General features: G+C 48.4%; 1 protein-coding gene across 1 annotated transcript in view; it reads right to left on the bottom strand.

The window, feature by feature from the left end:
• Positions 1-19,013, bottom strand: part of IPO9 (importin 9) — a 904,513-nt gene that overhangs the window by 659,991 nt on the left and 225,509 nt on the right. The window contains exon 4 of the mRNA XM_069633697.1: positions 9,949-10,150. Within this exon, the coding sequence (XP_069489798.1) occupies positions 9,949-10,150 (202 nt within the window). The remainder of the gene's footprint in view (positions 1-9,948; positions 10,151-19,013) is intronic.

Below are 19,013 nucleotides of genomic sequence, written 5' to 3'. Positions count from 1 at the left end.
CCAGGTGTCATTCAGATCGGGCAAGTGCAGAGGTAAGGGGAAAAGGAGAAAGTGCAGGGGGAGGAGGAGGGGGGGAAAGTGCAGTACACGGTAAGTAGCGTAATAAAATAATAAATAATAAATAAAAGGGCCAGCTGGTGGCAAGTGCGAGGTAAGTGCAGAGCAAGTGCTAGGAAGGGGGCTGTAGGGATACAGTGACAGTCCCACAGTGCAGGGGGAGCCAGGGAGGCAGTGCAAGTGGAGAGTGGCTGGGCCCTGGACCGAGGTCGCTGAGAGTGGCCAAGATGCAGGTTTAGTGCAGAATTTCAGTGGGGAGTTAAGCAGGTTTAGCAGGGGAGAGGGAGAGAGAAGGCAGAAGCGAAGAGGAAGGTTTTGAGGTGCTTCCGGAACCGGAGATGGTTCTCCTCAAGTTTCAGGGAGGCAGGAAGGCTGTTCCAGAGGGAGGCCCCTGCTGCGGAGAGAGATCTACCCCCAGCTCGTTGCTTCGAGAAGCGGCTGACCATGAGGGAGTTGGAGACGGATGAGCGAAGGGCTCGTGAAGGAAGATATTTAGGAAGAGAGAGTTGAAGGTATTTAGGCCCCAGGCCCCAGAAGGCCTTGTGGACAATGCAGAGGGTTTTGAACTTAATCCTCGCAGCCACTGGGAGCCAGTGAAGAGATTTCAGTCCTGGAGAGATACGGTCCCTGGGCTTGAGGCCGAGGACAAGTCTCGCAGTTCTGTTCTGGATAAGTTGCAGAGGGCGGAGAGTGGAGGCAGGCAGATTAAGATAGAGGCTGTTACAGTAATCCAGCCTTGAGAGAACCAGGGCTCGGGAGACAGTGAGCTTCTGGGGGAAGGAGAGGAAGGGAAGAATACCTCTGAGGAGGTGCAGCTGGTAGTGTGACTTCTTAGAGACGTCAGATATATGAGGAGAGAAGGAGAGTGTGGAGTCGAAGATGACCCCAAGGTTTTTAGCCTTGCAGGTAGGGGCAGGAAGGGGGCCAAGGGAGGCCGGCCAGAGGGCTGCAGGGAAGGAGGGAGTGGGTGTGCCGATGAGTAGAATCTCAGTCTTGCTGGCGTTAAGGCAGAGGTCATTGGCGGCACACCATTCCTGGATAGCAGACAGACAGTCGGAGATGAGGGAAGAAGAGGAGGAGGCCGAGGGTAGCCTGAAAATGAGCTGGGTATCGTCCGCATAGCACTGGAAGTGGGGGCAGAGAGCGGCGATGCGGTGGGCAAGGAGTGCCAGATACTGGTTGAAAAGCCAGGGAGAGAGGTTGGATCCCTGGGGGACACCACAGGTGGAGAAAAAGATGTCGGAGAGGAAGGAGCCCATTTGGACCTGGGAGGGTCGACTGGAAAGGAAAGAGGTCAGCCATGCCAGAGCCTGACCAGTGATACCCAGGTTATCACGGAGACGGTTGAGCAGGATGGAATGGTTGACAGTGTCAAAGGCAGAGGAGAGATCGAGCAGAATGAGAACACAGGGAGTGTTGGAATCGAGGTTCAGGAGCAGGTCCTCACGGATGTTCAGGAGAGCAGTTTCCGTGCTTCTGGCCGCTCTGAAGCCGGATTGATGGTCATGAAGGTTACCAACATATTCAGCATGGAGGTTAAGCTGGGAGATGGCCAGTTTCTCCAGGAGCTTGCCCAGGAAGGGAGTAATGGAGATTGGGCGATAGTTGGCCGGGCAGGAGGGGTCGGAAGAGGGTTTCTTGAGGAGGGGGTGCACAAGGGAGTGCTTGAGGGGGGATGGGAAGACTCCAGAGGCGAATGAGTGGTTGCAAAAGTCAGCCAGGGCAGGAGCCAGGGAGTCGATGTGGTCCTTGATGGTTTTGGAGGAACAGGGGTGAACCTGTTTAGACGAGGCTTTCATAGATCGGACTTGTCTGGAAACCTCATCAGCAGAAAAAGGTGGAAAAGCAGAGAAGGAGGGCGGAGGGGCAGCTGCAAGAGAGCAAGAGGAAGAGCCGGGAAGAGAGGGAGGGAGGTGAGAGGAGGAGAGCGAGGACAGGATGTCCTGAGTTTTTGAGATGAAGTGCGAGGCCAGTGCAGTGCAAAGGGCCTGGGAGGGGACAGGAGAGGTAGAGACTGCAGCAGGGTTGGCCAGCTCCTTGCAGATTTTAAAGAGTTCGGCCGAGTTGTTAGATGCCTCAGAGATGCAGGCTTGGATAAGGGCTCTCTTCTTGGTGAGAACGGAGAGCCGGTATTGCCTTTGGAGCAGGCGGCAGGCCAGTTTGTCAGAGGATGAACATGAAGCACGCCATTTCCTCTCTGCCACCCTGCACTTGCGTTTTAGGGTGACGAGATCCGAGTCATACCAAGAGTTACATTTGGCTTTGGGCTTCAGGCGGATTCTCATGACGGGGGCAAGGATATCGAGAGTATCAGATATAGAGGAATAGAGCATGGAGAGGGCTGTGTCAGGGTGGGAGTCAGCCGAGGGGGGAGAAGGGGGCGAGAAGGTAGCAGCGAAAGCCTCAACTGACACGCGCTTCATGGGTCGGATGACCGAGAAGGTGGGAGGCAGTGAAGAGGGTGGCTTTGCCTGTGGGTTGGGGAGGGAGAGGTAGGAGGATAGGAGAAAGTGATCGCTCCAGGAGAGAGGAGTGGAGAGAGGGAGGGAGAGGGGAAGGTCAGAAGAGATCAGAGCATCAAGAGTGTGCCCTGCAGAGTGAGTAGGCCCAGACGGGAGAATAGAGAGTGAGAGAGAGTTGCAGAGTTCGCGAAAGAGACCAGTGGGGGGACAGGAGGCATCGAGGTGGATGTTGAAGTCACCGAGAAAGAGGAGTTGGGTGGTTGAGGACAGGAGTGAGGAGGAGAGGTCAGCCCACTCAGAGAGGAAGGAGGAAATTTGACCAGGTGGCCGATAGATAGTGGCCACGGTAAGGGAATGGCTAGGAGAGAGAGAGAGAGTCGGCAGACAAGACATTCAAAAGAGGAGTAGGTCTGCGTAGGAGTGACAGTGGCAGGAATCCACTCAGGGAAGATAAGGGCAACACCACCCCCTGAACGGTTAGGCCTGGGCACAGAGAGGATCTTGTAGCCGTCAGGTAGGAGTGTGTCGAAGCTGGTGGCAGAGCTGGCAGTGAACCAGGTCTCAGTGAGACCGAGGACGTCGAGGTCCAGTTCCACAAGAAGGCGACAGATATCAGAGGAGTGCTTGATGGCAGAGCGAGAATTTAGAGTGGCAATGTGGAGAAGGTTGCCACCCTTGAAAAACTTCCAGGGAGGGGTACAGATCAGAGGTACGCCCTGCGGAGGTGTTGGAGAAGGAGTTGAAGAGGGAGCAAGAGAAGGGGCAGGGAGGGAGGGGAGAGGCAAGGTAGCCGAGGACAGAGGAGGGGGGACAGCGGGAGCGGAGAGGAAGTTGATGAGGCATGGGAAGCGTCTATCAAAGAGGTGAAGGTTGGCCTGAGGGCCTTAGACCAAGACGGTCCCGTTAGCATAGACATTAATGATGGCTGGAAACAACATTAATTAAGGTGGAAATACTCACCATACCATCAGCTGGACCCGCTGACAGCCACGCGGAAAGCCTGGGCCAAATTAATCAGACACCCTAAGAGTACATTGTTATATAATCAAGCTATACTGATTTGGGGCATGACGTTTCAGAGTCCAACACAGGATAAATTATTGGCATCACATTGGGAAGAGGCTGGCATATCACGCTTAGGCGACTTGTTTCACGAGTGGGACTTCGTCTCATGGGACCCCATTAAGGCACACGTAGGTGATAAACCGCTCTGCAATTTACAGTATATTGGGATTCGCTCAGCAATGGCCTCAGTGGGGCCTCCATTCCCACGAGAACCTGCGTCGCTCCCATCCCTTAGCCATTTACTGTCTTTCGGGGAAGCAGAGGGGTGGTTATGGGGGACGTGTCGGCACTATATAAAGTTGGTCATCTCGGGATGTGCAATCGGTGGATATAACGTGTAAATGGGAAAGGGATCTTGGTGTCACGTTTGTAGATAATCTACAAATTTGCAACCAGTGAGTAACGAAACAAGTATCAATTAATTCTAGGTACAGGCTGATTCATTAAGATTTTGCAAAGAACATATTTCTCTGGCCCGTCTTATAAACATGTTCCCCCTCCTTGGACGGGAGATGCCCTAGATGCAATGCTTCGGAAGCTGGTATATTGCATATGCTGTGGTCATGTCAGGCACGGTCGGGGTACTGGGAAGCAGTACGTCATGCATTATAGGAGATAGTGGGTCAGCCCCTACTGTGGGAACCCTCAATATGCTTATTGGGATATGAAGAAGCCGAATCCCCTGAAACGCAAATGTGTTAACCTTGGTCTCATATTGGCAAAGAGGGCTATCCTGACACGTTGGACATGGCCAGAGGCCTCTACGTTTGACAACTGGCTTCAGGATATTGTCTGGGCCAATGATATGGAAGAAACATATACTATCCTACAAGCAACGGCGAGTCACCCGCGTGACATCTGGGGCGATTTTCAGCAGTATCTGGAACAGCAAAATGTGAACAATGAAGACGATTAACTAATACCAAGAAAGTACTGTATTTTGAATACCTGTACCAGCAATCAGCCAAAGTCTGTTCATGAATGACAATACTGTAAACTTGTGCATAATAAAGTTTAAAATAAATTTAAAAAGTGCAGGCGTTCAGTGGCAAAGGTCAGTAAGTGCCAAGGCAAGTGCTATGTGTAGGCAGAGGCTGGGGCGATTGGGTGTGGGAGGCCAGGGCTCAGAAGGACACATAAGGGACCTGGTCATCAATCACAGTGACAGATTAAGTAAGGAAAGTCTTGGAGGAGCTAACGGAATTTGAGGAGGTCCGACTCAAGACAAAGAGGAAGGGGCAGACTGTTCCATAAGAGGGAGCCAGCTGAGGAAAGATTGGCCTCCAGCCTTTGGTTTAGCGAAACGCTTGACAGAGTTGGTACCAGAGGAACGTAAAGGTCTACAGGGAGAGTATTTAATAAGAGCAAGTTATATATCACATAGTCCCCAGCTCCAGAAAGCCTTATGGATGATGCAAAGTGATTTGGCCTTGATCCTTGCAGCAACCGGGCGACAGTGAAGAGTTTTTAGGGCAGGTGAGCTGCGGTCCCTGGGCTTGAGGCCAAGGATACGTCTTGCTGCCCTATTCTGGATGAGCTGGAGGAGGTCGTAGAGAGGAAGAGGGTAGATTCCAGAGAAGGCTATTGCAATAGTCTAGCCTGGAGAGACCCAGAGCTCTGGTAACATTGAGCTTCTGGGGGAAGTGAGAAAAAGGAGAATTCCTTTGAGAAGGAAGAGTTGAAAGTTGGATTCCTTGGCAATGTCCTTAATGTGAGGAGTAAGGAAAGAGGAGTCGAAGATGACTCCAAGGTTTCTGGCTTTAGATGGAGAAGGGGGAGACCCCATAGAGGATGGCCAGAGAGGGGAAGAAAGAGGGAGTAGGGGTCCCAATAGGAAGGATCTCAATCTTGATGGCATTGAGGCAGAGATCGTTAGAAGTGCACCTGACCTGGATGGCAGATGGGCAGTCCGGGATGAAAGATGCAAGAGGGTCAGCAGGAAGTTTGAAAAAGAGTTGTGAGTCATCTGCGTATTGTATGTCACTGGAATAACCTGGGCCGAGCTGTCAGTTACGAAGGAGGTCAGCCAGTCCAGTGCCCGCTCCGCGATACCCACGGTATCCTGAAGCTGCTTTCTGAGGATGGAGTGGCAGTGGAGAGAGAGTAGAATGAGGAAAGCTGGACAGTTAAGAGTCCAGAGATGCAAGCAGTTCCTCACAGGTGTTCAGAAGAACAGTTTCCGTGCCTCTGGATGCTCAGAATCCAGACTGATGGTTGTGGAGACTGCCAACAAGTTCAGTGTGTGAGGTAAGTTGGGGGGAGGGCCAGCTTCTCCAGGAGTTTCCCAAGGAAGGGTGGGCAAAGAAATAGGGCAGTAGTTGGCTGGGCATGTAGGGTCTGCTGAAGGTTTTCTCAGGAGGGGGCGCACAAGGGAGTGCTTTAAGGAGCAAGGGAAAGAACCAGTGGCAAAAGAGTGGTTGCAGAAACCAGCGAGTCCAGGGGCAAAAGAGCTAATGTTGTCCTTGATTCTGGAGGAGTAAGGGGAAACCTGCTTGGATGAGACCTTCATAGAGCAGACAACTCTGGTGCCCTCATCAGGGGAGGAGGGAGAGCCAGAGAAAGGAGCTGGGTGGGAGGCCATAATAGGCAAGGGAGTGTGGGAGGGGTTGGGGGAGAGGGTTGCAAGGCTGCTCAAGATGTCCAGAGTTTTACTGGTGAAGTGTGTGGTCAGCGCATTGCAGAGGGCCTGGGATGGAAGAAGGGAGAAGGAGACTGCGGAAAGGTTGGCTAGTTCCCTGCAGATTTGAAAGAGTTCAGTTGTGTTGTTGGATGCACCAGATACCCGTGCCTGGATGTGGCCCTTGTTATGGCGCGGACGGAGAGTCTGTATTGCCTTTGGATCAGACGGCAGGCCAGTTTGTCAGAGGGCGAGATCGAGTTTTGCCCCTTCCATTCCACAGCTCTGCACTTACGTTTAAAGGCTGCAAGTTCAGAGTCGTACCAGGTAATACGCTTGGAGGCAGGTTTCAGGTGAATCCTCACGACTGGGGCAAGAATTTCCAGAATGTTGGTAATGGCGAGATGGAGGTTGCTGAGAGCAGAGTCAGAGGTAGAATGTGGGGTGGCAGGAGGGGGGGGGGGGACAGGGAGGGGGAGATGTGAAGGCAGCAGCTGACACTCGTTTCATCGGACAGATCTTTGTGAACAAGGTTGGCAGGGCTGGAGGAGGTGCGGTCAGAGGGCCGAGGGGACCCAGGTAGGAGATGCAAGGAGAGACTGTTCTGGTCTGACCAGGAGAGAGTTGTGAACAGTGGGAGGGGTTGGGGGGGAGCTTAGTGGAGGATTATTTAAGGAACATCAGCAAATTGCAAAACAAACGAAAGAAGTACAACCCTAGAGATAACTGTCCAATAGTCTCTGGTAAGTTACCAGTTTTGAGTACTTTGAAGGAATTCAAAAATAAAGTATCCCATAGAGTTAAACAGGCTCAATATAATAGTCAAGTGTGGTTACAGTGACAATTCTTATGATGGTGCTTGCAGGTCTTCCTTAGAGTAAGGCAGCCATCTATTCCAGGGGGTGGGTGGGGCCGGGCAGGTAAGATTCCTGTATCCAGGTTCCACCACCAAATTTTACCTCCCCTCCTACTCGATATTATCAGGTATGCTGGAGGGCACCGAAAGAGGTACACAACCAAGCCCCTCAAAAACATTAGGTCAGCCCTTAAGGGAGGAGAGGGGGAGGGGGGGGGGGGGAATCATCCTCCTTTTTTCCCCTTCACCAAGAACCACTTACCTTTTAGATATTCCCGTAAAACCTGGCTATTCAAATTACCTAGTCTGTCATCGTTAAGGACCAGCCCAAACTGGCACTCACCAACGCTATACATCCCACTCCTAGTGACATTGTCCAGATTACATCGGATTGATTTGAATACGTTGTTTGCCTGAACAGCACTCAGTAATTTCACTGCACATATTTTTTCTATAAAATCCCCTTACTATAGATTCATTATTCTTTAGTCCTGTTGCACACTCCCCACTTCAGAAATTATCTCATTCTAGCGATGCTGACTTTCAAATTGATCCTGGACACTTCATCGATGCATGAAGCGGCCTATAACGCTAGAATCTCAAATGCAACATCCGAATCTAAGGAGTTGTTCACTATATTCAAGGAATTGGCTGCCCCGTCTACCAACACCCAAGAAACCGTGAAAGATTAAGCCTGGTGCATCAATATCCAGTCTGCCATGCTGAATAAAAACCTCCTCCAGAAAAAAAAAAAAAAAAAAGAAAAACTCACTACAAAGCATTACCTAAAGCCAGCTCCCCCCACAACACCTTTCACGAAGCCTAACGAAGATAAAAAGTGCTTCTCCTTCCGAGAAGTTACTGAGGCTGAAGTTTTAGCCATCATGAACCAGATCAAACCATCTCTGCAAGGGGAATATCTGCCCTGCTAACCTCATAAAAGACTGCACAGACTGACTTGCCTCATTCCTTCCAGCTTTCATCAATGCCTCGCTTGCCTCGGGCATTGTCCCCATCCTACCTCAAAGAGTCATGGGTTGGCCCTCTGCTTAAAAAAAACATTTTGTTTAAAATAAATCCTTGGATCCGGATTCCCCAAACTACTACAGACCCATAACTACCATGACATTTTTGCTAAAAATCTTGGACAAGGCTGCCTACGTACAAATCCAACATTTCTTGGAAACCAACAATATCCTTGGTAAGAGGCAATCAGGCATCCGTCCAAAACATGGAACAGTCTGCCCTACTCGGCCTTAAAAAACAGTTAGGAGAAATTATGGACAAAGGTAACCCAGTGCTGCTCCTGCTCCTTGACCTGTCGGCAGCTTTTGATCTTGTAGATTAAAAGACCCACTGCAGGCATATCAGGGATGCTGCCTTATTCTCTCAAGAAATCACTTCCTGGATCACTTCCTTCCTGGTAGGAAGACTTATGAGTGTGTTATCTGGCCATGCATGTGCTGCCCCGACCACCATCCACTGCACTGTGGAGTACCACAAGGCTCCCGCACCTCGCATACACTATACAACATTTTTACCCTTCCACTTTTCAATGATCTGGACAATCACAGCATAGCATACACCAACTATGACAATGATAACTTAGTTCTCACCCCCTCTCTGGCTCCTACAATCTCGACTCTGCCACACTCAGCAAAACATATGCCCTCATCCAAGCCTGGATGGAGGCTAATGGATTGTGTCTAAAATGGAGACAAAACAGAAATCCTTCTAGTAGGACCAAAAGAAAAACTTGACAGCCAATATAAATCCTTTAATATTGAGAATAGTTATCACTGCCTCAGCAGCAGTTAAAACATTGGGAGTCTTCCTGGATTCCACCCTCCCAATGACATGCCAAACCAGCGTCATCTCTTCATCGGCCACACTCGCCAACAAAATCATAAATAGTCAAACCGTACCTCTCTTCCAAAAACTGCCTCACCATAGCTAGGGCCACAATTGGGGCCAAGCTGGATTATTGCAACGCTCCGTTTTTAGGTACCTCAATGAACTGCAAATCATCCAAAATAATGCCCTTAGAGCGACATTAAGCATTTCCAAAACCGAGCACATCTGACAGACCCAACGTGAGGCCCGCTGGCTTCCTGTCAGAGGGCATACTCTTTAAAACCCTGACCATCACCCACAGGTGCCTCTCCCTCTCAGCCCCCCCGCCTCACCCACCTTACCTGGCAGAAAGAATTTACCGGGCCACTTCTACTAGACCCAAGAGAGTCCAGCACTCCAGCCAGCTCCTTGTCCCGACTGTTAAAAGAACCAGAGCCGGAGGGGCGAGCTTTCCATTCCTAGCACCTACAAGTTGGAACGTTCTACCCACCTCACTCAGGAATGAGAACTCCCTCACAGCTTTCCGGAAAGCACTCAAAACCAAGCTATTTAACTAGTCCTGCAAAGATCTGTTCCTCCTGTAACCCCGGAACCTGCCGAAACCACATTTGCTGTAACTGTCTGTTTAACTTCCCATTGTATCTGTCTCAATGTAATGCTATCATTTCTACAACCACTGTAACTACGTAACCTCGGTTATGTCTTCCTATACCTTGCAACTAAGCAAGCTCTTTGTAAAAGCGCCACAATGCTCCTGGGCCGTTTGTGCGCTCTATAAATTCATATAAATAAATGAAGCACACCCATCACAGAGCTTTAAACAGACTCTCACGACTCTGGCCTGTATGGATCACCTCCTGAGGATTCACTGCTTTCACCACTTTGTTTGGGTGCACAAGATAGGGCAAGCTCCCATCTTAACTACTCTTCACCATTCCTTTTCATGGGTCCAATATGGCTAGTCCAAAATGCACCAGCCGTTTTAATTACAAAAAAGTGGAGCGGCTAGAGTAGACCTAAACACTCTCGTAACTCACCTGTCAGGACCCTCATGGCTCCGTGCACAGCATTTAGATCCCCACTGACCAGCATCTCCATCAGAAGGCTGAAGAGCTGGGGCCAGGCCTCAGGCCAGTCCCAGTGTGCGATGGCAGACACAGCATAGGCCACACTGGAACGTACCTTGCTGATAGACTCCCTCAACCCATTGGGCAGCAGCTGCCGTATGACCATTTTTGCCTGTGTATGGAAAAAGGAATTTAATTATGCAGGCCAGCTTACATACAGAATAGTCGCAGGCATGTGTAGAAATAAAAACTGTAAACTCAATTGCATCAAACTTAAGTACAAGATTGGAGAAAGAACATCTCAGTCAAATGGTTGGGAGGGTGTGGGGGGGGGGGGGGGTAGTCAATCACCAGAGGCAAATTACAGTAAAAATCAAAAAGGTGATGACATATGATAAGTACTTATCGATTAGTCTTTCTTGCTTGACAGATTATGTGGCATAAGTAAATCACAAAGCCTTAAACTATTAAAATACAACATTCAACCCATGAATACATAAACAATTGCATATTTTAAAAAAGCAATTACAACATAATTAAAATGTAGATGGCCTAGCAGCTTTGTTCTTTGCTTCGTTGAACATCTGTTAATATTGGAGAAAAAACTCCTTTGGCTCGCCAGATGTTATGGACTACAACTCCTATCATCCTGAACCAGCATAGTCAATAGCCAGATTGCATGGTAATTGTAGGCCGAAACATCTGGAGAGCCAAAGGTTGCAAACACCTACACTTTTGGGTAACATTTGTCTGAGATAAAAAACAGATTTCTTATAAATAAAAAGGCGAGGGTATGGCTTGTCAAGGCAGAGTTACTCTTAGGTGCACCAATTTTATGGAACCCGAAAAAAGACTAATTGAAAAGGATTTATTTTTAACCAAAATGGTTTCGATTAAAATCAATAAAACCTCCAGCTGTTTGCCAAGCCTGACTTTTTGCTTCACTTGCCTTATGCAACTCATTTATTTTGGTGGAGCGGGGCAATTAGAGAGTCCTGCCAGAGAAGGCGGAACGCAGGCCCACAGGAGGGAGGCAGTCTCTCGGCCAGAGCTTAGAACCACAAGGACGTAGTGAGTGAAGTCACAGGGCTCCGGGAGGTACGCAGGCACTTCGAGAAAGGCAGGGACCTGAAGCAGACATGGTCTGCTGAGGCAAGAAGGGAGCAGAGAAGCACCACAAAGTATTGGCATCCCAATGCTCAAATGCAGCAGTCCTAAATGTGAGGAAGAGAAGCTGGGAAAGACTGTGCATCCTGAACTGGAAACAAAGGTGTGTATTCGCAGAGGCCACAGACCCGGACACCAGTATGGAGCACCGCAGTTGGGGTGGTGGTATGCAGTTTCCGTGAGGGACTAGTCAACGGGTGCAGAAAGCAGCAAACATGGTGGACCAAGCCCATAACCCACCTGTGGCTAAAAAATGGAGAACCCTGCAAGGGGTTAGAAGAGATACAGAGCTAGGCTGAACCAGCTCATAGCCTGACTGGGGCTGAGAGAAGGAGCATTCCACACAGGGATGGAAGCAGCATACTGCACAGGGAAGAACAAGCCTGTGGTCCACATGGAGCTGCGATACGGATAAACTCACAAGCAGAAGGAAGACTAGAGACAGTAGGCTCCATGAAACACATCCACAACCTCGCTACTATGACCAAGTTGCACAAGAACAGAGTAACAGATGGAACTTTATTTCTTGATAACCCTTAGTTTACCAGTGTCAGGAAAATACAAACCCAAAGGAGGGTTAATTGGCATGAGTTTAGGAATAACTGCCCTAGACATTGTGTTATCCAAAGTCAAGAGACATATTTCTTTTTGAACTTGACACCATTGATGTGTACTATTCATGAAGCCAGGAAATTGAAGAGATTATAAAACATTGGGTGGGGGTCAGAAAACCAGCCACCACAAATCCTTCAAGGGGAGAAACCCTTACACTAAGCTAAGATGTTTCTTGTTCTTTCTTTCATAGTGGTAGGGCATCGACAGGTAAGCGTAGCTTTTGAGAGAATTTTGTTTTTTTAAGACATTCTGAGGAGCTCCTTTTATTGTTTTTTTCACTTAGGAAACTCATTCGAATAGGGCCTTGAGTAAGTTTTCCTTAAGTTGGTGGATAAGGGACAGTAGTCTCCTCTGTCTGACTCACCACAGTATCCTCAAGGGCATGTATTAAATGAAAACCTGAAAAGCAGTATCATTTGCCCATAAGAGATGGGAAACAGCAGCCAGAACTCTAGATAACTTTCAAAACCTAACAGCTTTGGTAGTTTTCTTCCTATATTGTAGCCACTTAGTGACTGACACCAATGCCTATATTTCTGAATGGGGATGCCGCTATCTGTAATGGGAAACCATGCACAACCTTACCCCTGGTCCAAAGTAAAGGGTATGTGAGACTTTGGGTTGATCCTGGAACTGCAGATAAACTGGTCAAACTCCTTAACCAGCTCCAACATTTAACTAAATCCTCTACAAGGCTCCTCGACATATGAAAGAAAGTCATGTGCACAAAGCACTTGCATGGTGTTGGCTTGATACACTGATGCCATCTTCCGCAAACCTGGACTGGAACAAAGAAGCCAGTGATTTCATAACCAACTCAAAAAATAAAAAGGTGCCATGAGGCAAACTTGTCTTGTCTTGCCAACCGGTCACCTACCTGACTGTTCTATTGGTCCGGATTCTGGCCACTGGAAATTAATTGATGAACTGTGTTTCCAGTCAATTTCAGTACCTGTGCCAGGTAAAACCAATCCACATTCGAAAGCCTGGTGGGCAGTAAGGCTCACAAAGGCATAGTCCTGGTCCTCAGTTTTGGGATCATCTATTAATTTATTTGCATTTGTTAAGTGCCTAAGCCCGTGGGCATCAGGGCGTTGTTGTGAACCAGTAACATGATACATAAATTTGGCAAGTCAGAGCTAGCATGCATTTGGGAAAACAGCAGATATTGGAAGAACAAGAATAGGCAGGGCGAGATGAGGATTAGAGAGGCTTGATGCTTCTACCGTTTAGTTTGTAAAGACCAGGTAAGGTAAAGAGGAATGTTTTAGTGCTTTCCTGAACGCCCAATGTGAGCTGTAGGCACAGAGCGCGGGCGGGAGGGAGTTCCATTGGGATGCAGCTATGAGGGGACGCTCGCCCCGCCTCCTCTGGCACGCTTTTATTTTTGTGGGATCCCATGGGTTTTTAATAAAAAACGCCTACACATGATTTCACCTTCTGTCGCTACTAGGTCATTTATTTGAATTTTTTGCTTAGCGCTGGCCCTACCCAGAGGGTCTCAGTGTCTTACATGGTTCAAATATTGTTAAATTGGGAGTTGGCGAAAAGAAGTTAAAACATGTTTTCAGGAAAGGATAGGAAGATTAGGATAGACAAGTGATTGCAGTGCAGGATGGCAGGGTAATGTGTGGCAAAGTAGGAATGTGTTTAGACTGTTTCTGAAAAGTGATGGGGGATGCAGTGTGTATGTGGAGATGTAGGGTGTTCTATGCCCTTGTTTGTGCATGTGTGTTTGCGGAGAGTAATGAGTAGAAGGTGTTGGCTGGCTTGTCTGGTTTTTGTGTGGATGATAGGCTTGAGTTTCACATGCATGTAAGATGAGTTTTGAGGTGGATGGCTTTGAATACAATGCAGAGTAGTTTGAAAGAAATTATCTGGGATATGGTAAGGCAGTGGAGCTGGACAAGGGTGATGTGTGACTGCTTTCAGAGGGGCAAGGATGTTGCTGGGGAGTCCAGGGAGGATAGCATTTGCATAGATCAGCTTAGAACCAGTGCTTGGGCTGCGGTGCAGAAGTCGTCAGGAGGAAGGATGTGTGATTTTGCGTACAAGGTATAGTTGTAGCTTGTACGTTTTGGTGAAAGTGGATATGTGGTGTGTGAAGGAAAGGTGGGTATAGATGGTTAAGCAGGGAATTCAACAGATGTGTAGAGGGATGTGTGTAGAATGTCCATGGCGAGTTCTTGGATCCAGGGGGGTGAAGTCTGGTATGTGCTTTTGGGGGGCAGATTAGGTATTCGGTTTTGGGAGGGTCGAGTTTGAGGAAATGGAGACGGTTTAGGAACCCCAGTTACTGTGGCGCTGGATAAGGTGGTTGCCAGATGGTATGTCAATATCCTGTATTATGTCTCCAATAAATCAAGAAACCGTTGTAAGCTTGATTTTTAATGGTTTGATGGTATAGTTACGATATATGCCATGTATTGGCAGACATGATTGTGCACAGATGTATAGACACATTTTGCGGTTTGCATTTCTAGAGTGCCAACACGTGTTTCGACCAAGGGTATTTTTCAAGGCTGTGCAATATTGTGATGGTGTTAACAAGTATTGTGGCAGACTACCGTGATAGACATGTTTATCATTTGACGATGTTAATACAAGTTAGGTTAGTATTTGTAGTTACAAAGTTCATTTCGAAAGTTGGAAACATTGTTGATAGTACATGGTATAGAAGTGGGCATTTGGCATTTGTACATAAGACGGTTAGTGGTGAACCGGGAGTGAGGTGTGAGGCGTCAGCCGTGTGTGTGACATGGTAAAAACAAAACCAACCGAACGATAGAATTAGGAGGCAAGGTATCATGTCACAACAATGGTCATGATATTCAGCACAAGGAGGGGAGAAAGAAGGGGATGCATTAGTATAGGGGATAGGCATACTAGTAGACTTGTGTTTAAGTAGTCAGTGTTGGTGCTTATTCTGAAACAAGCGGCCTGGTGGGTCCTGTCTGAATAGCTCGTTAGCTCCTGTATTGTCAAGAAAAGAGGATGCGTTAGGGACAGTTGGCCTAGTAACGGGCAGAGGAGCACAATATATTGGTTGGGGGTAGTTAGTGCCTGGTGGGGGAGTGCCCCTGGCAGCTAACGCACTTGCGGTGTGGCTAGAGGTGGCTGCAGAGGCTTTGACTGCATGTGTAAGGCGGCTGGTGGTGGCTGTGGATGGGGAGAACCGTGGGTCCTGGGTCATCCCAGTCATGGTGGACTTGATAATGGGTTGGGGGCAGACTGTTTGGCACCCAGTGGTTTGGGACCGGCAGCCGAGTGCCGCGATGGAAAGCCCAGTGTTTGGCAGCGGCGGTGGGGTGGCGCCCACTTGACATGTTCTAGTGGGAGAGCCAGAGGGGGAATGGAACCCCTGTGGCTCCGGACCAGCGCTTGTTGTAGTGATTGAGTGCCCAATGTAATTGGGCGTGGGTGACAGGTTGCAGGCTGGGGTGGTCATATCTCTTGGTTTACGGCGGATGTTCAGGCGCGGATGCCGGCTGGCACTTAACATTAGGCTCGACAGGGCTGGCTCTAGCTTTCAGCGGTGCTCGTGGCGATCGTCTAATTAGCGATCCTGTGCAGCCCCGAGTCTGTGTTTAATACTAGTTGTGTCATTGGATGGAGGCCAGGGCCAATGCAAGCTGGGTACTCGTTGGCTGTGGCTAGCAGATTCTGTTGGGACGCTAATGGGTGGAGAGGATGGGGGCCCGTCAGTGTAAAGTGACGTGGTGGGGTGTGGGGGGCTAGCATTGCTGGTTGCTAGGTTACCCAGTGCTTTACATTTGGAGTCCTTTATAATCAGTTTGTTATGGTATAGGGAGCTGGTCTACAAGGACAATTAACCTTATCAGGTCCCCAATTGGGTGGGGATGGCCGTCCCCCTGTTGGCAAGGCTTGAGTTCAGGCACGGATAAGGAAGCTAATGGTGCTAGAGTGCAAACCTGGGCACGATATATTGGTCCGAATACCTGCATAAGGGTTTAATGTCGCCCTTAGTAAATTGAGGGCATGTTACCTGCATAATGGTTTGAAGATGCCCGTGGTCGGTATTAGGAAGGTTGTGAGGAGAGGTGAATATACTGGATACAGTTGGGCGTTTAGTAAGGAGTGGGGGGATGGCGGGGTGAAAATTGGCCGGTGGTGTGAGCTAGCTGGTGCTCGAGGAGCGTGGGCGTCAGGGTGTGGGCTGGGGTTGTCCTGTCAAATGGTTTGTGGAAACAGTTGAAGGCGTGGATGCCGGCTGGTACTTACCCGTGAACCCACTGGGGCTGGGTGTTGCAGTCTGCGGGGCTCACAGCGATCGTCTGGTTAGCGATCCCGTGCAGCCCTTGGTCTGGGTATATAAAGAAAGCGCGTCGTGTCATTGGACAGATGCCACGGAAATTTGAGAACTAAGTGCTGATTGGCTGTCGCCAGCCGGGTCAGGCGTGACGCTTATGGGTGCAGAGCCCATCAGTGTATATGACAAGGGAAGGGCGTGTCATAGCTAATGCTGGTTGCTAAGGTACCGAGTGCAGGGCACTTAGAGTCCCTTGTAGGACGCATGTTAGGGTGTAGAGGGCTGGTGTGCAAGGACTCAGACTGGTTTTAGCTCCCAGATTGGGTTGAGGTGGCTGTCCCTCGGTTAAAGGGCGCTAGAAAATTGGGCACTGCTGTGTAAGCTTGGACTGCTCAATTGCAAACTAGGTCCCGAATTGTTGGTCCTAGTACCCGCATAAGTGTGTAGGAGGCCCTTGGTCGGGATTGGGCATATTACCTGCGTATGGTTTGAGGTTTCCCGTAGTGGTGTATGGTGTGTTATCCAGAGAGGTGGATGTAACGGATGCTGGTGTGTCTCTTATGCTGGTGTTTTAGCTGTCTTTGGTGTGGTCCCCTTCTCAGTCAGTATACAATTGGTGCCCTTGGTGGTCTGTAGAGCTGTTGAGGCAGAGGGACAGGGTGGACAATTGCTTGCGGTTCCCCCTAAATGTGACAAAGTCGGCATTCAAGGCATGTATACACAGAGCAGTTTCCACATTTGTGGAAGCCGGTTGGTTTGGTAGAGATTAACCAGTTGTCTATGTTGCATGTCTCTGGTGACATGAAGGGAGGTGAGAAATGTTCGTAGTGTGGGGGGCTTTGCTGTAGGACATCTGCTTGACAGCAGTCGGACCAAAACTGATGCAATTAAGGATCTTAACATTGAGGAACACAACATGGACATACCTGAACTATGTAAGAAATCGTTCACACCCACGCTTTATGGAGACAATGCAATTGACATTTTTTTTATCAGCCGATAACACGCAACTTGCATAGACTGAAAGACAGAATCTCAACGCAGAAACTAAGAGAAGAGAAACCAACTCAGAAAAAGAAAGGCCCTCATGGCTTTGCAAAACAACAAGTCTATTATCAAAGAAGCGGATAAAGGTGACAATATTGTCATCTTGAACAGAACAGATTACATCCACATGGCAATGACTCACTTTAAGACGCCAGGATGCTATGAACCACTAGCCAGCAACCCTACAACAACCATGGTTAACCATGTGAGGGAATTGGACAATAAATGGCATAGACTAGGTCTAATCCCAGATGGACGTGATTTCCTACAACCAAAACATCCCAAGATGCCAACAATATATTTCCTGCCCAAAGTGCACAAGACCTATGACAAAATTCCTGAAGGAAGACCCATATTTAGTGCCATCGGGTGGGTAACCGAACCCTTCGCCAAGTACATTAACAATCTCCTAGCACCAGACTTTATCAAAATTCCCACCCATCTTCGCGATAGCATGCACACGCTGCTCATACTCCAAGAAGTAATTTGGGAAGCAAACTATCTGCTTGCGACCCACAACGTAAAGGCCCTATACACATCAGTTAATCACGTGCTCGCACTGAAGGCAGTTGATTACACCTTCGCAAAGACTTCAGCGTCATTCTTTTCACACCTGGATATGCCCAAAGAATTTTTGGAATTTTCACTGACAAACAGTCTTCCTATTCAACCAGATATATTTCAAGCAAACAAAAGGGATCGCCATGGGGGCAACCTATGCTCCATCACTCGCCAACCTCTGCATGAACCACTATGAGCAGGTTCATGCATTTGCAAACCTGGAATTTACAAACAAGATACTCAAATGGTACAGGTAAATTGACAACATGCTGATTTGGATAGGAACGGAACTCTGGGATTTCAATGAATACCTAAACTCCAGCCAATTTGGCATAGAACTAACAGGGACAAACAGCAACCGGACCATAGACTTTTTGGACAACAAGATTACTGTTAACCAAGGGACTCTGAGAACCACTGCTTACAGAAAATCGACGGAAGTGAACTCGGTGCTCCACGCCACAAGCGGTCACCAGAAATCAGTCAAATAATATCACCAAAGGGGAATTCATCAGGGCAGATAGAAAATGCAATAATGCAGCATTTGAATCTGAATGTCACCTACTCCTCGAACGCTTTACCCAAAGGTGCACAACGAGGCTACAATTGGATCAGCGGATAACAAAGCCATACATATAAAGCGAAAGACACTGCTGACCCCCAGGACTAAATTGGGACCGAAAGATTACACTATCAGATAGGTTACTAGATATCATCGGGAAAGCAACCAAATCCAGAAAATTCTGGGAAAACATTGGCACTTGCTCAATATTGATGAAGACATCAAACCATGGATTTCAGTCAGACCCCAGATGTCCTACAGCAAAGCCACACACTGCAAACATTTCTCAGCCCGTTCTTCAGGTCACCAGAGACATGCAACAGAGACAACTGGTTAACCTCTACCAAACCAACATGCTTCCACAAATGTGGAAACTGCTCTATGTGTACTCATGCCATGAATGCCAACTTTGTCACATTTAGGGGGAACCGCAACCACAAAATCACAATTTTATCAATTGCAAATCGAAATATGTAATATGTCATCATTTGTACATGCAAACAATTGTATATAGGCAGCACCATCAGTTACGTACTAGAATCTGAGAGCATCTAAGAGTACTGAAATCGCAGGACTCCAAATATCCTCTGGCACAGCACTGGCAGCAGAACCACCAATTTGAACGGAAAGAGGACATCAGATTTGTAGGACTGGAAATCATCAGGGGGGAACCGAGAGGAGGAGACAGAGCTACGACTACAACGCAAGGCAAAACTGATTTGTAAATACAGGAATGTCAGCCTGGCTCTAAATACGGAACATGAGCTCAATGTATTTCTATGAACCCAATGCATCCAGTATGTCCCCACCAGA

Source organism: Ambystoma mexicanum, chromosome 13, assembly GCF_040938575.1.
Source record: "Ambystoma mexicanum isolate Mex_15411 chromosome 13, UKY_AmexF1_1, whole genome shotgun sequence".
NCBI classification, from domain to species: Eukaryota; Metazoa; Chordata; class Amphibia; order Caudata; family Ambystomatidae; genus Ambystoma; species Ambystoma mexicanum.
Note: the sequence above shows the minus strand (reverse complement) of the source record. Positions and strands in the feature narration are given on the sequence as shown.